This window comes from Dendropsophus ebraccatus, chromosome 1, assembly GCF_027789765.1.
Source record: "Dendropsophus ebraccatus isolate aDenEbr1 chromosome 1, aDenEbr1.pat, whole genome shotgun sequence".
NCBI lineage: Eukaryota > Metazoa > Chordata > Amphibia > Anura > Hylidae > Dendropsophus > Dendropsophus ebraccatus.
The window spans coordinates 115869247-115890332 of NC_091454.1; the positions used below are offsets into that span (position 1 = coordinate 115869247).

The 21086-nt window shown below is 43.3% G+C and overlaps 1 protein-coding gene and 1 long non-coding RNA gene across 5 annotated transcripts in view; one reads left to right on the top strand and one right to left on the bottom strand.

Moving 5' to 3' along the window:
* Positions 1 to 21086, bottom strand: part of GRAMD4 (GRAM domain containing 4) — a 104108-nt gene that overhangs the window by 45910 nt on the left and 37112 nt on the right. For all 4 annotated transcript variants that reach the window (XM_069977040.1, XM_069977030.1, XM_069977036.1 and 1 more), the window contains one exon: positions 711 to 769. In XM_069977040.1, the coding sequence (XP_069833141.1) occupies positions 711 to 769 (59 nt within the window). The remainder of the gene's footprint in view (positions 1 to 710; positions 770 to 21086) is intronic.
* Positions 1 to 21086, top strand: part of LOC138797217 (uncharacterized) — a 50869-nt gene that overhangs the window by 18063 nt on the left and 11720 nt on the right. The window contains exons 2-3 of the long non-coding RNA XR_011363904.1: positions 629 to 788; positions 11837 to 12037. This is a non-coding gene — a long non-coding RNA (uncharacterized lncRNA). The remainder of the gene's footprint in view (positions 1 to 628; positions 789 to 11836; positions 12038 to 21086) is intronic.

Genomic DNA, 21086 nt, shown 5'->3' on the forward strand with positions numbered 1-21086 from the left:
CATACAGAAACAGTAATTACAATCTACCCATAATGTAATAGACCATCCTTCAGTATACTACACGCTGTAGAAACACTTCATATTTAAAGGGGTATTCTCACCTCAACTCACTATACCATATCCACACAATACAGCAGATAATGAAAGTCTGACTGCTGGGACCCCCAACAATCCCGAGAAGAGGGACAAAACTGTTCCCAAAATGAATGGAGTGCCTGGTGTGTGTGTAAGGTCAGCACTCCATTTGTTCTCTATGTGGCCACTCATGAACTTTGAAATATTCAGTGGGCCTATGTGAATAGAATGAGCAGTATTATGAAAATGTAAAATATTTCTGTGTATAAGAAAATTGCTTGTTAATTGGGATCTGGTGGACACTTTGTGGATTTACTTGTGTAAACCTGGCATATTTTTAATGATCAATAAAGATGTTATTTTCGCTATTAAAAATGCAGATAGTGAGACTTGTAGGGCTTAATATTAGAGAGTAGTCAAATACCTCTATGATTTTGAAGTAACTGTTATATGCCTTTAGCATTTGTGGCATTAATAAAAATAAAAATAAGTATTGTCCAAGGTAAAAGTATAGACATACAACAAACTTCTAACTACCGTACCTTTCTTTTAGGCTTTTATATGAATGGTACATTTGTCTGTTTACTGATTATCAAATGACAGAGCTATATTCAAAGCTTTGCTGGCAGAAATACCTGCTCCATTGTTCTGAGACTGTCCCTTTGAAGATGGTTGTGCCACAGATTCTTCACTTCTGAAAAAAATGAGTACAGGTTAGTAATGAAGTGCTCAGGCCAGCAGATGGCAGAAGGGAGGCTTTCAAATGCTGTAGGAAAAGATGAAACTTTCATAGTAGTGCAATCTGCAAAATTGTGCTCTTCAGTAACAGCAGGAAACAGCCATTAGGCCTCCCCTTTCCATTGTTATTTTTTATTATGGCCCTTAGACTGTGCTCAACCTATTCTCTGCTTTCTCCGACAACCACTGCCAGTGACTACCCACATTACTTGCATTCATCGAGTCCTAGAAACCCAGATACAGACCAAGCACTGGACCATCCCAGAAACCTAGATACACCCAGGGCTGTAGTACTTTATTTGCTGCAACCAAACACATTCTATTTTCAGTACAACCCACCAGATTGTTTACCAAACTCTCTTTTTGCTCTCTTCTCTTTAGGATGCAACTTTAGGATCTATCCTCTTTAGGATGCAACTCTTCACAGCTACCCCCTCCCCCATACACCCATTTATTCAGTGGACCCAACTATTTACAAAGATTTTACCATATTTGTATTGTCATTTTTACTTTTGCGTTATACAATGCCATTTACATAAACCAAATACCAACTATTATGTATTTCACCTGTTCTACAATTAACCATTAGGTCTTCCTGTGTGGCGTTATTTTACTTTTGCATTATACAATGCCATTTACATACAGTGGTACCTTGGTTTAAGAGTAACTTGGTTTAAGAGCGTTTTAATTTAAGAGCTCACAGTTTTTTCAAAATTGTGACTTGGTTTAAGAGCATTGTTTTGGTTTAAGAGCACCCTGTGCTGGGTGGAAGGGCGAGTGGGGGAGGGGCACAGTCTGCATAGTGGGGTCTACAGCACTGTACTCTGACCCAGGTAGTCTTCCTCACCTTCCAAATCATAGCAGGTCCACTTCAGGCTGGGGTTTACATCAGGGGACAAGATCGTGGGGGTAATCTCTTCATAGCTGTAACCCATCTCTCCCCAGACAGAGTGTGCTGCATGTATGTGCCCACATATGTCCTGCTCATTCCTTTATGCTCCCTGCAGTCTGTCAGTCCTGATTGGTCCATGCTAAACACACACCCCTTCCCCATTGCTATCATGTGACCACACAGACCTCTGACAGCAGCCCTGTTTCTCTATTCAAGCCTGTTGTACTACGCTACTGCGTTATGGGATTTTGCAGCTCCATCCTGTATCTACAAACTGCTGCTGTGTTATTAGGTTTATGCCCTTACTATACATTATACTCCACATGCTGATTGCTAAACTGTACAGTAACTTATAATATCACATATTCAGCTGCTTATAAATGTTTGTTTCATTTGTTTTACCTGTTATTCAAAATATAAAATCATTATTTTGGGGTGTGGAACCAAATTGTCTGCATTTCAATGATTTCTTATAGGAAAATTTGCTTTGGTTTAAGAGTGGATTTGGATTACAAGCACATTCCCGGAACGAATTATGCTCTTAATCCAAGGCACCACTGTATACCAAATACCAACTATTATGTATTTCACCTGTTCTACAATTAATCATTAGGTCTTCCTGTGTGGCGTTATTTTACTTTTGAAGCAATGACTCCAGCAGCAGTCCACTCTGTGAATCTCTCCCAAATTTCTGAATGGCATTTTCGTTACAATCCTGTTAAGACTGCGGTTCTCCCGATTGCTTGTGCACCTTTTTCTACCACACTTTTTCCTTCCACTCAACTTTCCCTTAATGTGCTTTGATACAGCACTCTTGAGAACAGCCAGCTTCTTTAGCAATGAACTTTTGTGGCTTACCCTCCTTGTGGAGTGTGTGAATGACTGCCTTCTAGACATCTATCTTCCCCATGATTGTGTTGCATACTGAAGCAGACTAATTGTACTTTTACACGGGACGATTGATCGTTCATTTTTGCACGATAACTGTCAAATTCGAACGATAATCGTACGTGTAAACGCAGCGAACGAGCAAACGACGAGCAAAAAATCGTTCATTTTGATCTTTCAACATGTTCTCAAATCATCGTGGATCGTTCGCAAAAAATTCGCAGATCGTTCCGTGTAAACATTCTTTCAGCGATTTCACCTATGTGTGAGATAGGCTTAAACGATCGCAAAACGATCGCATAGCGAATTTTCCGTATGATGTATCGTTCCATCTAAATGCTGATCGTTATAAAAAAAACATTGTTCATTCAAAATCCTTAATCGTGCGATCAGGCGAATTATCGCACCGTGTAAAAGTACCATAAGGGCCCTATTCCACCGGACGATTATTGTTCGCATAATCGTTAACGATTAACGATCTCAAACGACCGCTATTATGAAAGACCTGAAAATGTTCACTCATTTCCATGGAACGATAATAGTTACTTATGATCGTATTTGCAATCGTTTTTTCTTCGCTATTTCTTTACTATTGCGTTCGTATCTATTGCGGACGACCGAACGACGTCTTATTCAATGCGAACGATTTGCGAACGAGCAATGATAAAAATAGGTCCGGGTCTTATTAAGCGATCAACGATTTCTCGTTCGGTCGTTAATTATTAACTGCATTTCAACCAAACTATTATTGTTTAGATTCGAACGATTTAACGATAATCTGAATGATAATTGTCCGGTGGAATAGGGCCCTAAGGGACCTTTTATAACACTTAGGAAGCCACTGCAGGTGTTTTGCGTTAGTTATTCTAATTTTCTGAAATACTGACTTTTGGGGGGGGGTTTAGGCTGTAATCCATAATCAACATTAACAGAAATAAACGCTAGAAAAAGTGCACTCTGTATGTAATTGAATTGAATTACTGAATTACTTCAGATTCTAATTTATTGCAAACCACTGTATATCCAAACTGGCACCGGCCATGAAACTTTTCCCCATCATGCATGATTCTCCCCGATTGGTCTGTTTGAGCACTCGCCCCCTAATCTTCTTTCCTGCCCACTGCTGTAATTTCTATTATACAGTACACACTGTCACAGATGATAGCTCTGTCTTTCTCCCGGCAGCAAAGCCCCCAGTCTCCCCTCGGGTCACATATGACAGCTTTGACCGCACAGCCCATCCGTCTCCCCCTGGATCACATGACAGCTCTGGCCACACATTCCCCGCCTCCTCCTGGGTCAAAGATGACAGCACAGCCCCCTGGGTCATATATGACAGGTCAGGCTCCTTCCTGCTGTGGCCACACAGCCCCCCCTACCCCCACCACCCCCTTGGTCAAAGATGACAGCTCCAGCCGCACAGCACCCTTTCAACCACCCAGTCTCCCCGAGTCTCATATGACAGCTCCGGCAGCACACCTTACCCCCCCCCCCCCCAGGAGGGGGCTGGAGCGGTTATATGTGACCCAGGGGAAGGCCAAAAGTGAGCCAAAAGCTGTCATCTTTGACCCAGGGAGAAGCTGTGCAACTGGAGCCATCATCTTGGAACCGGGGGGCTGTGTAGCTGCAGCAGGAGGGAGCTGGAGCAGTCATATGTGACCCAGAGGGAGGCGGTGGGGCTGTGCAACAGGAGGGAGCTGGAGCTGTGTGATGTCGGGGTGGACTCAAAACACCTAATACCTTGCTTTGACCAATGTGTAAAGCTATGCGTGGCCTATTACATGGTGTAAAAAAAGATTCTGGAGAGAATAACCCTTTAAAAACCTAAATGTGCAAACATACCATGAGGGCTCTTGTTGTATAAATTTTTAATGACTTATCAGAATATACAGATTTGGTTTAGGTATTATATTTTTTTCTGATACTAACAGTAAAAAACTAATACAAAACAATTTTATTAGAGATGAGCGAACCGGGTTCGGGTCAATCAGAACCCGAACGATCGGCATTTGTTTAGCTGGGGCTGCTGAACATGGATAAAGCTCTAAGGTTGTCTGGAAAACATGGATACAGCCAATGACTATATCCATGTTTTCCACATAGCCTTAGGGCTTCATCCAACTTCAGCAGCCACCACTAATCAAATGCCGAAAGTTCGGGTTCGGATCGACTCGACTCGAGCATGCTCAAGGTTCGCTCATCTCTAAATTTTATGCAAAGTTTCGGACCATTGTAAAACTGAATACATGTAATATTTATAGGTACAATCCAGACTGCTGAGTGAAATAAAAATCAATATGTAAAAGAAAATGCTGTTGTGTGATCCATTTTATTTTACATAATTTATATACACTCCTCTGGATTAACCTTTTCATGAAATGGAATGATCGAGTGGGATGCCTATTTTGATGAGTGATTGTTAATAAGGCTTAGGTGTGGGTGGTGCCTCATAAAAGCCATGTGATTACCAGCAATTTCACCTAAAACAACCAGCATTAAGCTCCCAGGAGCAATAACTAGCAAGGTACATCACAAGATTACTGAGTAGTACATGTGTGAGGAGGGAAAGGGCAGGCACCAGTTTCTATTTATAAGCTCCTTACATCTGAAGCATTTCACTGACAAGTACAAGACAGAAAGTATACATACATAGTATAAAATCATCTTGTTACATAGACACTGCCCCAGATGGACATTAAAATGCTGGCCAATGCAGCCCAAAAAATATTTGCCCCCAAATATTTAGACTTCGGAGCCAACAATGCCCAAGTGATTTTCTAGCCCGGAGCTCTGCTGCACATATATGTAAATCATCAATGCTGGCTGCCTGCAGCCGCCATTAGGGGATCATGAATACCAATTCCACGTGACTGGAATATACAGTGGTACCTTGGTTTAAGAGTAACTTGGATTAAAAGGGTTTTGCTAGAAGAGCTCACAGTTTTTAAAAATTGTGACTTGGTTTAAGAGCATTGCTTTGGTTTAAGAGCTCCCTGTACTGGGTGGAAACGGATGTGGTGGAAGGGCATGGTCTGCATAGCGGGGTCTACAGCTCTATACTCTGACCCAGGAAGTCTCCCTCACCTTCCAAATCATGGCAGATCCACTTCAGGCTGGGGCTTGCATCAGGGGACAGGACTGTGGAGGCAATCTCTTCATAGCTGTAACCTCCCTCTCCCTGGACTTGGAGTGCTGCTATAGTGTGCTTACATATGTCCTGCCTATTCCCTCATGCTCCCTGCAGTCTCTGTCAGCCCTTGTGTTTCCCATCCTCTCCATTCGTGCTACAATGTGCCTGCACTTGCACTCAGCTATACACACTGCTACTTTAATGTGCCTACACTCACACTCAACCATTCACACTGCTTTATATAAAGTTTCTGTCACTGTCCTCCTGCACAGTTCTGATTCTCACTTACTGATTGGTCCATGCTGAATGCACACCCCTTTCCCCATAGCTGTCATGTGACCACACAGACCTGACAGCAGCCCTGCTTCTCTATTCTAGTCTGTTGTACTACGCTACTGCATTATGGGGATCTGCAGTTCTATCCTGTATCTACAAACTGCTGCTGTTTTTTCAGGTTTATGCTTTTACTATACATTATACAGCACATGCTGATACTATACTGTACAGTAACTTATAATATCACATATTCAGCTGTTTCTAAATGTTTGTTTCATTTGTTTTTGTTATTCAGAATTAAAAAAAACAACACTATTTTTGGAGTATGGAAACAATTGTCTGCATTCCAATGATTTCTAATGGGGAAATTTGCTTTGGTTTAAAAATTTATTTGGATTACAAACAGAGTCCCGGAACAAATTATACTCATAATCCAAGGCACCACTGTACTTTAAATTGGCACACCGGTTAGCCTTGTTACCTTGTAGAGTTGGGATCAAAGCCCACCAAGGATAGTATCTACATGTATGGCTAATAGGCGTATTTTACAAAGTTTCAAATATTCTCATGTACTAGTGTTTATGCAAAAACATCATAAAACTGTATTGACACTTCATGAACTACATTAACTATTTTATAGCCTAAGGTTCTGTTATAATGGAAACCATAACACCCCTGCACTACATGATGCATTATACTTAGTGTGATGCTGGCTCAGATTTTTTACTTCGAATGTAAGGCACATAGAGCAGCTATGCTGCAGTTTTCTTTATTTTGAAACTTTGCAGTGATTTCTGAAGAACAAAACAAAATTGCACACTAACTTTTTCAAATTTCCATTTTCTGTCACTCCCCAAGAGGTCTGGTTATATTGTTACCTGTGATGGACTCCTCTTGGAAGTGACAGCCCGCTCAGGCCAGTCACTGCCGGAAGCAGAACAGCGCTGCAACAAGTGATTGGCTAGGCGGGTCGTCACTGACCAGAGGAGTCCATTTTGGAAGTAGTAGCCAGAGCATTCATTGGGGGACCCAAAGGCATGACAAGAGAACGTCCATAGAAGTGTGGTGGGTGAGATTATGCTGTTTATTTTTCTATGCAACCTTACCATTATCTAAAAAGAGGTGAATGTCCAGAGTACCCCTTTAAGGAAATCTGACAAAGAGATAGCACTGCATAGGAGAAAACTCAAGTTAGCCCTTCTGCACCTTCATTTCAATGATCAGTGGTGGTCTCACTTTGAAGACCCTCCCTGATCATAAAAACTTTTAATGTCAATATGACAAGTGTTAAACTGAGACGTAATCCAATAATATACCTGGCAAAATTAATAATTGCCCAATATAAAGAGCACAATATAGAAGCAGAGGAATACATGCAGGCCAAAACTGCACCCCAACCCTTTCTTTCTCAATCCTCATGTGATAGAAATATGGGTAACATTGTACAGTTATTGGTGACTGCACAGGGGTATAATTTCACCTATGCAGGAGTGTTACTTTCACGCGTCAAGAAACGCGTCCGGATTTCTAAAGTAAACAGGACAGGTTTTATAACTTCCTGACCTATTTTTGTCAGGATTTCCTGAATGGATAACCATATAGAAATCTATGGCAGCATGAGGAAATCATCCAGAAATAGTGACACTTCCTTTTTTGATTAGGAAATCCGGAAGGCCTTCTGATTGTTTCCTGACCGTAAATACTGATGACTGTCAGGAAATCCTGATGGTTCCTGAAGCCTCCTGAACCTGAAGGCCTTCTGATCAGGATTTCCTGATAGTAAAAACGGACACCAACATGTGAAGGGGGCCTAAGGCTGCGGTCCTATATTGACTTTTTGCCGGTGATCAGACAGCAAAAGAGCAAATGCTTATTTGTCTGCTGATTAGATACTTTTTCCAGTCAATGAGATCATCACTATTACAATGAGATTGGCCCTATTACAAAAAGCGATTATCAGCCAATAATCGCTTAGTGCAATAGAGGACAACGATCAGCGAACATGCACCATGTTGGCTGATCATTGACTTTCAACAGGCTGACATGCTAACGATCAGCCTGGCAACGATCTGCTGCTGTCACTGTGTAATAGGAGCAACGGCATCAGACCGCTGCTGTCTCCAATGGGCTGGCCCGACAATCTGACGATCTTCAGGACAGCCCCCTTCCCCACCACAATTCCCCGCAGCCCCCCTTCCTCTAACCAGCTTGCTGTCGGCACGTGTAATAGTGCGGGCAGCAGGCGGGGGAACAAGGAGCAAGCGAGCACTGACCTTGCTTAAGTTTAAGGGCTGCAGAAACAACCAGCGTCCTGACAACAGTATTGAACCTTGTAAAGGTTCAGTAAATGGGGGTCAATATTAGAGATCAGCACTTGTTACCTTGCTCCCATCAGCCAGTGTAATAGGACAATTCCATAGACTAATAATTGTTCCCCTTAGCCAATAATCAGCCCATGTAAAAAGGACCCCAAGGGCCAGTTCACACAGAGTAAAACTGGAGAAATCCCACCAGCCTCCGTGTCATACAGGCAGTCTATGGGAGGGCTCATGCCTCCTCTCTCTGCGCGGAAGAATGGGCATGTCGATTCTTTCACGCGGAGAGAGAAGGCACACAAGCCTCTCATAGATTACCAGTATGACACAGAGGCTGGCAGGATTCTTCGGCAGGAATTCCAGTCAGTTTTACTCCATGTGAACTCAGCCTAAGGGGAAGCACAAAGTACCAAAACATATCTAATGGAGCTTATTTTACAACAACTGTATTACAAGGAGGAACCTACTGAATTGTTACAGCCTTATCTGATAAGCTGCATGGTGTTTGCAGACACACAAAGCCCTGTGGGAAGGGAGTGTGCACATATTTTATGACAAAGACAAATACCTGACAACACTGTAAAACATGCCCCTCTAGTAACATTTCACAAGGTTTTACTGATGAGGCATAAATGGCACATCCTTCTACTTCACATTTAGCAATCTATGTAGTACCGCACAAACACCTGTTTAGGTTACGTGCACACTACAGAATGGCGACGGAAAACCCATCGCGCATATCGCAGCACGCACCCGACCGCAGACTGTGGCAGGCGCGCGCGTCTCCATCTGTGTCATAGACTCCATTCTATGCACGGGCGGATTCCTTCGTCCATCCAAAAAATGCAATCAGCCCATAATTGGGCATTTGCCTGGTTTTTGGCTGATCGCTGCCCAATCGCGGGCCGATTATTGGCTGCAGGAGAGTCTCTAGCGACACTCCTGGCTGATAATTGGCCCATGTAAAAAGGACCCTTAGGCTTTCCTTTATGACCTGTTCTTTATTTATAGTCTGTTCATGGCTTTGGCTTTAATAATTTCATTGGAAAAAATATGGCACCATGTTAGCTAGAAAAATCCATGTGGTGGTAAAAAAATAAAAAATAAAAAACATTTTTGTTGGCCAATAAAGTTATCACTCCTAAAAAAAAAAAAAAAAACACTTTGATCAAAAGTACTTACCACAACATAATTGCATTGGAAAACTTGTCTGTGCAAACACTCCATAAGTTTACATGTAGACTTCTGGTCAGAGCATGTACCTACTGCCAGGAGTGGAACTGATACAGAGAAAAACTGTAATGGAATGATTTAGACCTTTTTCTCTGTTTTGTACATACCCAAGTGCTATGAGATTTAGGGTCCAGTTGCAAAGAAAGATTATCTGACAGATTATCTGCCAAAGATTTGAAGCCAAAACCAGAAACAGACTATAAACAGAGATCAGGTCATAAAGGAAGACCTGAGATTTCTCCTCTTTTCAAATCAATTCCTGGCTTTGGCTTCAAATCTTTGGCAGATAATCTGTCAGATAATCTTTCTGTGTAAATGGACCCTTAAAGGGTTTGTCCACTTTATAGTAAAATAGGTCAGTGTACAGTATTAGTAAGTGTACTCACTGTATATACACTGACAGCAGCTCCCTGTGTACCTCATAGAGCTAATATCAGACTACCCTCCTCCATGCTGTGCTGTGATGCCCTGCTCTGTGGTGTTTTGGTCTATAAGATTGCTGACACGGAGGAGCATGTGACCATGCCCCGCCCCCCAGTGTCCACCACTGAGCCTGTATATGTCTATGGAGGACACAGGGGACAGGGACTGGTCACATGCTCCTCCATGTCGGCCATTTTATGGACTGAAACAAAACAGAGCAGGGCACCACAGCCTGGAGAAGGAGAGTCTGATTTTAGCTCTATGAGGTACACAGAGAGCTTCTGTCAGTATATAGAGTGAGTACACTTACTAATATTTTGTACTGACCTATTTTACTATAAAGTTGCCAACCCCTTTAAATGAAAAGTTAGAAATATACTCAACATTGAAAGCTTATAAAGGCTATGGCAGAACTATCTGTTGCAAGACCTATGCAAATGCTAGGTATATGCAAAGATTAGAAATGGATCTATGTTCAACAAAAGTCTTTAATAGAGAGAATTTCAGGTTTGCACTCCAAACAGCAAACCAAACATTTGAGAGGACATCATTCTTTCCAGAGACCGCAGAAAATACTTCTTCAGCTTTTGAAGCTAAACATGCATTAGATAACACATTCTTTGGAATATAACAATATATGCTTTTTAACATGGAAGGTTGAGCACAAAATGCAGAGAGCACTTAGAGAAAATGTACGTCACCAAGGTTTTTCTATACACTACAGTGCCCAGGGCTACATCTGTAAAGGGATAAAGGCTCGACGAGTCGTACTAAATTAAACACCAGGCAGCATCTGTTCCCATCAAGGTTCATCTGGGGCTGCATTGGAAGCATTAATGCAAACAGTTATTAAAGAAAAATAATACTTTGCCTCTGCCAACCTCACTGGTTTATTGTTTGGACGATTCACTTATCTACTAAACAATACTCTCTTTGCATGAAAATACATTACAAATAGTAATGGGCGAACTTGCCAAAGGCTCAGGTTCAAAGAAACCCTCAACATTTGACTGTATATTGCACAGTCAGTGGTAAAATAATTATCAGCAATATCTCAGTTATTGAGAATGTATTCCAAAAGCATATGTGGAAATACAGCCTTATTCTTGCTTTAGAGCAGTCACCATGAGTGATAAATTATGTGATCGCATGTTGAAGATTGCGCTGCCTTGGATATGTTCCATGCCGGCCAAATTCTGTGAAAAAGTCCTATTCTAATCAATAGAATGCACAGAACTCGGCCAGGTTGCAACTTATCCATGGCAATAGGATCTGTCAGCGTCATCTGCACAGAGATTCTGTGTGTCAGGTACCTTTTTAAAAAAAAAAAAAAAAAAAAGGATAAACAGAGCATAAATAAATATAGGGGGGGGGGGCTCAAAGTAATGTGCAAATCCCCCAACAACATTTCTACAATTAGGTAATGGCCAATTGGCAACTCTTATATGTGAAAAAATGGTTTTGTTATGTAAAGCACACATAAGAGAATGCCCACAAGCTAGCTCAAATGCTGATTGGTGACCACAGCTGTCATCTGCAGATAGCACATTGCAAAGACATGCTATGGAGCCGGCTCAGCTATTACGCCTGCTCCATGCTTCTCCAACGCAATTACCTTGTACAAGTATGACAGAATGTGTCACAAGTGTCACTCCATTGGCTGAACTGTGGGTAGGACACTTTATTCGGACTGGCAGTGCAGGCAAGTAGCTGTACATGCAAGCTCCAAACACTGTATATATTAGCAATGGAGGTATTAACTGCTAAAATGCATTACGGTTCTTTCAGAATGATCGCCCCATCTTTCCTCTGCTTTCTCTGGTTTACTGCCTGGTCTATTTGTTGTCCATTATACTTGTTTTACAGGTCTACAATGTTACCTGTATTTATTTGCACATACAAATTACAACGAGATTCTCTACAGAAACGAAAGAGAGGACACTACGCAAGGGCAGTCCTTACTGTTTTAGTGTAGTGGTGACCAAAACCTTAGGCAAAAGAGCAGAAAAGAACACTGAGGCAAATGCAATATTGAGAAAACAAGATATTTAAGAAAAACAAAAAAAGGTATGTAGTAAGTTTCATCATATTTCTTTCACTGTTTAACAAAATTATCTCACTGAAATAGATATCCTACCATTTTAGGGGGTTAAATACAGGGAAGACCATGACCACCCAGTTTGTGGCCTCGGTGAGACCCTGCTACAGCTGCTGACTGGCTAGGCGGGCCTGACGCATCACAACTTGGTTCTCTGCTCAGACCAGGAATTGGCAGGGGGACCAGAAACCAGAGCAGAGGACAGCGGACCCCAGAGCTGGATCCAAGGAAAAGGTGGCTGCACATAACATCCACCTACGTCCCTGGCTTCATCCCCGAGGTCCGCCGGCGTTTTTTAAACCCTTAAGGACGGGGCCCATTTTCGTTTTTGCGTTTTCGGTTTTTCCTCCTTGTGCATAAAAGGCCATAGCACTTGCATTTTTCCACCTAGAAACCCACATGAGCCCTTATTTTTTGCGTCACTAATTGTACTTTGCAATGACAGGCTGAATTTTTGCCTTTGGTACACTACGAAACCAGAAAAAAAATTCAGTGTGGTGAAATTGAAAAAAAAAAACGCATTTCTTTTATTTGGGGGAACTGTGTTTTTACGCCATTCGCCCTGGGGTAAAACTGACTTGTTATGCATGTTCCACAAGTCGTTACAATTAAAACGATATATAACATGTATAACTTATATTGTATCTGATGGCCTATAAAAAATTCAAACCATTGTTAACAAATATATGTTCCTTAAAATCGCTCCATTCCCTGGCTTATAGCGCTTTTATCCTTTGGTCTATGGGGCTGTGTCAGGTGTTATTTTTTGCGCCATGATGTGATCTTTCTATCGGTACCTTGATTGCGCACATACGACTTTTTGATCGCTTTTTATTACATTTTTTCTGGATTTGATGCAACCAAAAATGCGCAATTTTGCACTTTGGGATTTTTTTGCGCTGGCGCCGTTTACCGTACAAGATCAGGAATGTGATTAATTAATAGTTCGGGCGATTACGCACGCGGCGATATCAAACATGTTTATTTATTTATTTGTTTACTTTTATTTAAAACCTGGGAAAAGGGGGGTGATTCTGACTTTTATTAGGTGAGGGGGCTTTTTTACTATAAACACTTTTTTTTTTTTTTTACACATATACTAGAAGCCCCCCTGGGGGACTTCTAGTATATATACTTTGATCTCTCATTGAGATCTCTGCAGCATAGATATGCTGCAGAGATCAATGAGATAGAGCCGGGGACGGCGCCATCTTGGACGAGTCCCCGGCCAGCATCAGTAACGGAGATCGCTCCTCCGGGACAACGTCCCGGAGGTGCGATCTCCCCCACTAGACACCAGGGAACGGTTGCCTCCGGTAATCGGAGGCAGCTGTCAACTTTGACAGCTGCCTCCGATTAGCTAATTAGCGGGCACGGCGATTAGACTGTGCCCGCTAATAGCGGCGGTCCCGGGCTACACGCGGCACCCGGGACCGCGGCGCTTCAAAGCGGGGTCGCCGCGCGGCCCCGCTTTGAAGTGCTAATGAGGACATATGAAGTACGGGTACGTCATATGTCCTTAAGAGGTTAAAAAAGAAAAAAAAGTCCAACCCCAGACTGCCTTACGAATACCCCAGTCTAATGGCACCCCACAGAGCCTAATCTGTAACAGTCAGTGCTCTGTCTCACTCCAAGTGAAAGTCAAAGGAGCGCCTCAGAAACTCCCCTTTGGAGTTGACAGAGTTGACAGAATTTATGTAGAAAATCATAAAAATCAGGGAACCAAGCGGTGTTTTCTTTATTGGAAGTTGTTTATTATATACCACTATCAGCTGCAAGAAATGAGAGATATACGGTAGTCTATTCCTTTAGATGTAGGAATGGTACTGCCAGAGCAACTTGGCAAATACACTGGCTTCTAATACTAATGTGTAAGTGTCTAGTGGAAACAGATTGATGCTGTATTCTGTGCTGTATTTATATAACCATCCTTCTATTCACAAAAAAAATTCTGGATGGCAAGGATGGGTCCTATTATTCCCATTTTGATATCAGACCAGGAAAAGTCACTAACCGGACTTGAGGCCTACCTACGACAAAATTGACAAATGCACAGTTTTTTTTTTTGCTCAACTTGTATTGGATGCTGTTCTTGTCCATGTATGTACAATAATTTTTTTTTAATTCAACTAAAATATATTAAAAAAGAAAAAAAGGGAGGGAAAAAAGAGCGCCTGAGTCTCCAGACCCTCTCTCTTATCTCCTGAACAATCTAAGACCATTTATGAACAAATCTGTGATGAACTTTCAACTCATTCCAAAGCAATCTATAGGCATAAGTGTTAGTTCTTGTTTAGAAAAGCCTTACTTGTAAGAAGAGTTCATTAACAAATCTAACAGACAAATGAACAAAAGTCTCCTCCTACTTACTAAAACACCAAAAAAATCAGCACTATGTGGGAAAACCAGTATACCATGAGGTATACTTTTTTTTTTTAAAACTAAGTAAATAAAATGCTACACAGTGCCCATTAAAATTGATACAGTAGGTGATCTGTGTAATGCAGGACAGGACAAGGCATCCATAGCAACACTCATTGTAAGGGCACAGTTACACAGTGATATTCTGCCAGATCAGGCTAATTTAGCAGAATATCCCTGCACAATGATTCCTGGCACATGGCTGATGCTAGGGTAAAGTAAAAGTTAAATAAATAAAGATTATACTTATTTGTGCGGGCTCCCCCGATGTCCTGCTGCCTTGTTTGTGTGTTCTTCACCTACGACAGCTGGCTCCGGCACTTGCAAACCTGTCTATGACGTGACAGGCCGCAGCATTGTCCTGTCTTGGTCAGTGACTGGCTGAGCAGCCTGCCACATCAAAGATGAAAACAGAAATTCCCAAGGCAGCTGCAGTGAGCGGGGAACACAGAAACAAGGCTGGAGGACAGCAGGGTGCCTGGACAGGTAAACACGTCTCTATTATTTTTACATCAGAGCAAAGGCTGCAGGGACATCACTAACAATGCACGATAACTGCGCCACGGATGGGTTCGGTAACAGAGCGTCGATCTGGCAGATTGGCACACACTTAGGGTGGTATTACACAGGCCGAGCAGGGCCCGATAATACCTGTAAACGAGCAGCGATCTGCTAGATCATTGCTCGTTTACTGGGCCTATTACACGGCCCGATAATCATTTGACAAGAGCTGCAAGGACATCGTAACCGCTGCCGTCCGCTTCTCCCGGGGTCCCGTGCACGCTCTAGCTTCACAGCGGCCTTTCAGCTGGTAGGCCGCTCAGCCAATCACAGGTCGGGACCGCCGCGGCCTGTGATTGGCTGAGCGGCCTATCAGCTGACAAGCCTCTGTTAAGCTACAGCGCGCGCGGGACCCCGGGAGAAGCGGACGGCAGGAGCAGCCCTGGAACGTGGATGGGTAATGTATATCGTTAGTCGCTGGCCACGCACCGCTATTACATGCAGCGGTGCGCGGTCGGCGCCCGACAAAAATAGGGTCTAACCTATATTAACGATCAGCCGATGATCATTGTCATCGGCTGATCGCTGCATTTATTACACAGAGCGATAATCGGCCGAATCGGGCCAATTCGGCCGATTATCGTTCCGTGTAATAGTACCCTTACAGTGTAATACAGCCCAAATCTTCTTCACCCCTCCGCCCTCAAACACACTCTAATAACGCAGAATTCTTTAATTACCTGTATTGGGTTGATCACCATTTGACAAAGACAGATTGTTATTCCTGAAAGTAAATAAGGATGTTTCCCTTCCAGTGACAAAGTGGTGACCATATCATTGGTGAGGAATTAACACACAAAATATAATTCTATTTAAATAATGAGAAAGCTTCAATGGTGGAAAGTGTAATACCCATTGCACGGTCACTGGCAAAAAGGGAAATAACTCCTAATAAATCACATACGTCTGGAAATACACAACTGAATATGGAAGTGTCATGTGTACAGCTGCAGTCAAGGCAGGTAACCTGAATGGCGTATATCTTGTCTGTCCCTGTGGAAAACACAGCAGTGACAAGCCAAGTTATTAGCAAGCAGATCTATTTTTACAGCTGATGCCTGACAGGGGGAGGTTATGCTGGAGAGATTACCTTTACTGTGATAACTTATTTGTCTTGTTTACCACTAGCTCCTAAATATCTGACATGGTGACATTAGAAACCATTATTTTTATTTGCTTTGTATATATTCTACTTACTGCGATCATTCAAGTTGTATCCCTTAGAGTGACAATTATTAGAAACATAGAAGATTGTTGGCAGGAAAAGACCACTGGGTCCATCTACTCTGCCTTCTAAGTAATTCCTTTCTTATTATCTTAGGATAGATATAGGTTTATCCCAGGCATGTTTAAAATTCAGTTATTGTAGATTTACCAAACACATCTGCTGGAAGTTTGTTCCAAGCAACTACTACTCTTTCAGTAAAGTAATATTTTCTCACACTGCTTCTTATCTTTTCCCCTAACTAAGGCCCCTTTCACACGTCCGGAAAATCTGTCCGGATTTCCTATCAGGAAATCCGGACGGATTTCCAGACTCATAGGCTAACATTAGACATGGACACCCTTCTGGATTTTTCCAGAAGTGTGTCCGTTCCGGAAAATAGGACCGGATTTTTTAGATCCTGTCCTATTTTCGTCCGGAAATCCGGCACGGACGCCCCCATAGAAGTCTATGGGAGCACCGGAATCACGGGCATTTTCCTGATGTATATCAGGAAAGTGCCCGCGATTCCGGATAGAGAGCCAGCCCCGGACCCGTACCTGCACTCTGGCCGGAGCCCGGACCTTACCAGGGGACTGGGCGCCGGCCGATCACCCGCAACCCTCCACCCACCCCCACCCCCCGCACCGCACACTGTGCCCGGTACTACAGGGCTGGCCGGCCAGAGTGCGGTGCAGCCGCCTACCCCCCCCCCCCCCTGGAACTCACTACCGGCCCCCGCCTTCTCTCCATCATCGGACCCTCTGCCGCCCCGCATCACCCCCCACCCCCGGAACTCACCAACCGGGCCGCCCGCCGCATGCTCCGCACCTCCGACCGCCGCCGCCTGGACCTCTGCACTGCACTCTGCCCGGACTTCACCACAAGGCTGTCCCGGACCCGGACCTCAACCTCGCTGCCCCGACAGAGCAGGATCCAGGACAGGTGAGATTACCCCTTAGGACTACTACTCCCACCATGTTCTGCTGGCAGGCCATGATGGGAGTTGTAGTTCTGCAGCCTGTGGCCATCCAGGTTGCAGAAGTACAACTCCCATCATGGCTCTGCTGGCAGGCCATGATGGGAGTTTTAGTTCTGCAGCCTGTCGCCATCCAGGTTGCAGAAGTACCACTACCATGATGGCTCTGCTGGCAGGCCATGATGGGAGTTGTAGTTCTGCAGCCTGTGGCCATCCAGGTTGCAGGAGCACAACTCCCATCATGCCTTGCTAGCAGGCCATGATGGGAGTTGTAGTTCTGCAGCCTGTGGCCATCCAGGTACACTAGGGGCTGTCTGGGTACCTGTGATTTATGTTGGCATACTAGACCATATTATCTCATCAGGAAATCCTGAAGGTTTTTCCTGATGGTTTCCTGATGGTAAAAACGGATTACTGTCAGGAAATCCTGATACTTTCCTGATGACATTTGAGGTCTCCTGATCAGGATTTCCTGACAGTAAAAACTGACACGGACGTGTGAATGGGGCCTAACCTCTCACTGTGTCCTCTTGTTATTGAGTTCATTTTTTTTTCCAAAAACATCCCTCCAGAACCTTATTTAGTCCTTTTATATACTTAAAGGTTTCAATCATGTCCCCCATTTCCCTTCTTTCCTCCAGACTATACAGATTCAAATCCTTAAGACTTTCCTGATATGTTTTATGACTGACACCCGCTACCATTTTTGTAGCCTATCTTTGGGCCCATTCTATTTTATCAATGTCCATTTTTAAGTGAGTTCTCCAGAACTGGACACAGTATTCCAGATGTGGCCTCACCAGAGCTTTATACAGCGGGATCACAATCTCCCTCTTCCTACTGGTTATACCTCTAGCTATACAGCCCAGCATACGATTTGCTTTCCCCACCACCCAGTTACACTGGTGACTCATTTTAAGGCTCTACTCACTACTCACTACTCCTAAATCCTTCTCTTCTGAAGTCTTTTCCCACACAGTACTGCCGATGTGATACTCGGATAGAGGATGCCTCATCCCCAAGTGCATTATTTTACATTTGGAAACATTGAACTTCAATTTCCAATGTTTCAACCACTTATCAAGCAAAACTAAATCATTTTCCATATTGACACCTCCAGGAACATCAACACTACTGCACACTTTTGTGTCGTCAGCAAACAGACAAACCTTACCTACCAAACCTTCTCCTATGTCACTTACAAACATTAAAAAGAATAGGACCCAAAATGGACCCTTATGGCACACCACTTGTAACCAGTCTCTGCTCGGAATATACAACATTAACAACAACCCTCTGATATCTATCCTTCAGCCAACCACAAATCCACTGAACTATTCAGGGATTAAAGAGGATGTACCATCAGGTACATCCTCTTTAATCTGACCCAGGGATAGAACGGCGCAGTCACAGGGAAGTCGATGCTTTGGTCTGTTTTTTGAACCGCGGCCCGATTCCCGTGTACGGCGACATTCTATCAACAGGACCCGGGCTGAAGCTGAAGCACAGGAGGCGGGGCGGCTCGCCCCCAGTGGGAGGGAATCATTAGAATCAATGGAGCCGCGTCATACAGGGGCGGGGGATTCCTCCCACTGGGGGCGGCCCGCCTTCTGTGCCTTAGCTCCAGCCCGGGACCCGTTGATAGAATAGCGCCGTACACGGGAACCAGGCTGTGGTTCAAAAGATGGACCGCGGCACCGGCTTCCCCGTGACAGCGCCATTCTATCCTTGGGTCAGATTAAAGAGGGTGTACCTGATGGTACATCCTCCTCAAGTCCAATTTTCTCTAACTTCTCAGCTCTTCATGATTAACTGTATCAAAGGCTTTGCTGAAGTCCAGAAATCCATGCTGGTTTGGATACATCAAATTGTTGCTTCTTAGGTGATCCATTATCTTTTTTAGAGGACTTTTCATGTTTACTACTACAGATGTTAAGCTAACTGGCCTGAAGTTACTGGGCTCTTCTCTACTCCCCTTCTTGAGGATGGGTAAAACATTGGCTGTTCTCCAATGATGAGGAACATCTCCTGTTAGGAGAAATTGGTTATACAGATCTGTCAGGGGGGCAGAAATCACAGATCAGAGTTCTTTAAGAATCCTGAGGTGGACACCATCTTGACCCATCACCTTATTCAACTTTAAATGGACAGGTTCCTCTACAATGTCAGCCTTTGAAAACACTGGGGCTAAACCCATATTACTGGAGTCAATGCTGTGTCCAACCATCCTGTGATTGTGAAGGCCTCCTTCAGAAAACTCTGAGCAGAACTATTCAAATAGTCAGCGACCGCCTTATCTCTGTAATTCATTATCTAAAGACTCCCCAATTTTCTTAAAATCTGTCTTCCTAAAATCCAGTATAGTTGTAGTACGGGATTGCACACAGTTCGTTTAGATATCAAACCATAAACACTGGTGGTCACTGGAACCTGAATTTTCTTCTGCTCTAACTCCAGGCACCCGATCCCCATTAGTAAATCCTAAATCTAGAATGTTCTCTCCTCGGGTTGGTGACCTCACAAGCAGTTTTAAAGATGTCCCTGTAAGGGCCTCCATTACATTCTTGCTTTAACATGTAAGTGCAGAAGGGATATTCCAATCCACTTTCGGCATGTTGAAGTCACCCATAACTACAATGTCCCCCTTTATTGACATTTTGGTTTTTTTACCCTTCAACTTGTTATCATAGTCCTCAGTTTGCCCTGGAGGCCTATACATAACACCTATCCTAATAACAGATAACTCTTTGGACTGCATGCAAATCTAGAGAGTCTCCAGCTCTTTATATGTATTTTGGATGACAATTTAAGACTATGCCTAACATAAATGGCTACCCCGCCTCTCCTTCTCTCTGCTTTGTCTTTCCTGTACACAATATATCCCGGTTTATCCATTTCCCCATTATTAGAATCTTTAAACCAAGTCTCTGTTACAGCAACTAGGTCCAAATCATCTCGAGACATAATGGCCGTCAGCTCACAGATCTGGTTTCCTAAGCTGCAGGCATTCTTACACATTGCACAAAGATTACTAACCACCAGATCAACTTGACAATCCCTACTAGCAGCAATCACAATGTTTGCACTCTGTCTTCTATCACTGCTGACAGTAGCACCTGGAAGACATCTCACCTCTGTAAACACACCCTCATCCTGTCCTAAACCAGCACATCTAACAATCAAATCACCAACAAGATCACTTCTCTATTTTAAAAAAAAAAAAAAACCTTTATTGGGTTAATCAAGGAATGTATTACCCATCACTATGTAGAAACTATTACGTTGCTCCTGGCATGGACACTGGTTTCACCGTGTCACTAAGCACATAGACAAGAAATGAATTAAGCACATGAGTAATGCTGAGCTGTTCTATCGGATAGAGGCATCTGTTACATGAAAAAAATGGCAGCTGCTAAATGCACTATAAAATGTGTCACAGCAAACGTGTTTAATTCACAAGCTAAGCAGCATGATCAAGCATATGTAATAAGACACCATACATGGCACACTACAGTAAAACACTTTCTGTACCATGTACAACATTTAAGTGGCAAAATGACAGCTTGCGTGACATATAGAATAGCCTTACTGTTGCATTACTAGAATGTATTATGGCATCTGCATTACTTGTAGATGGGCAGCCAGGGCGGGTATTAGACAAAGCTAAAGTGTGGCCCCCAAAATGTATATGTATAGTATTTAGAGATGAGCGAATATACAGTAAGGACGTAGCTATCTGTATTCTGCTCATCGGGCTACGGCGCTTTGAAGTGTACTCCGCTCCTTCCCAGGTGCTTTAAAAAAGATGGATCCCGTCCTGGGAAACTAGGAGAAGATTCAGAGGACGGAATCC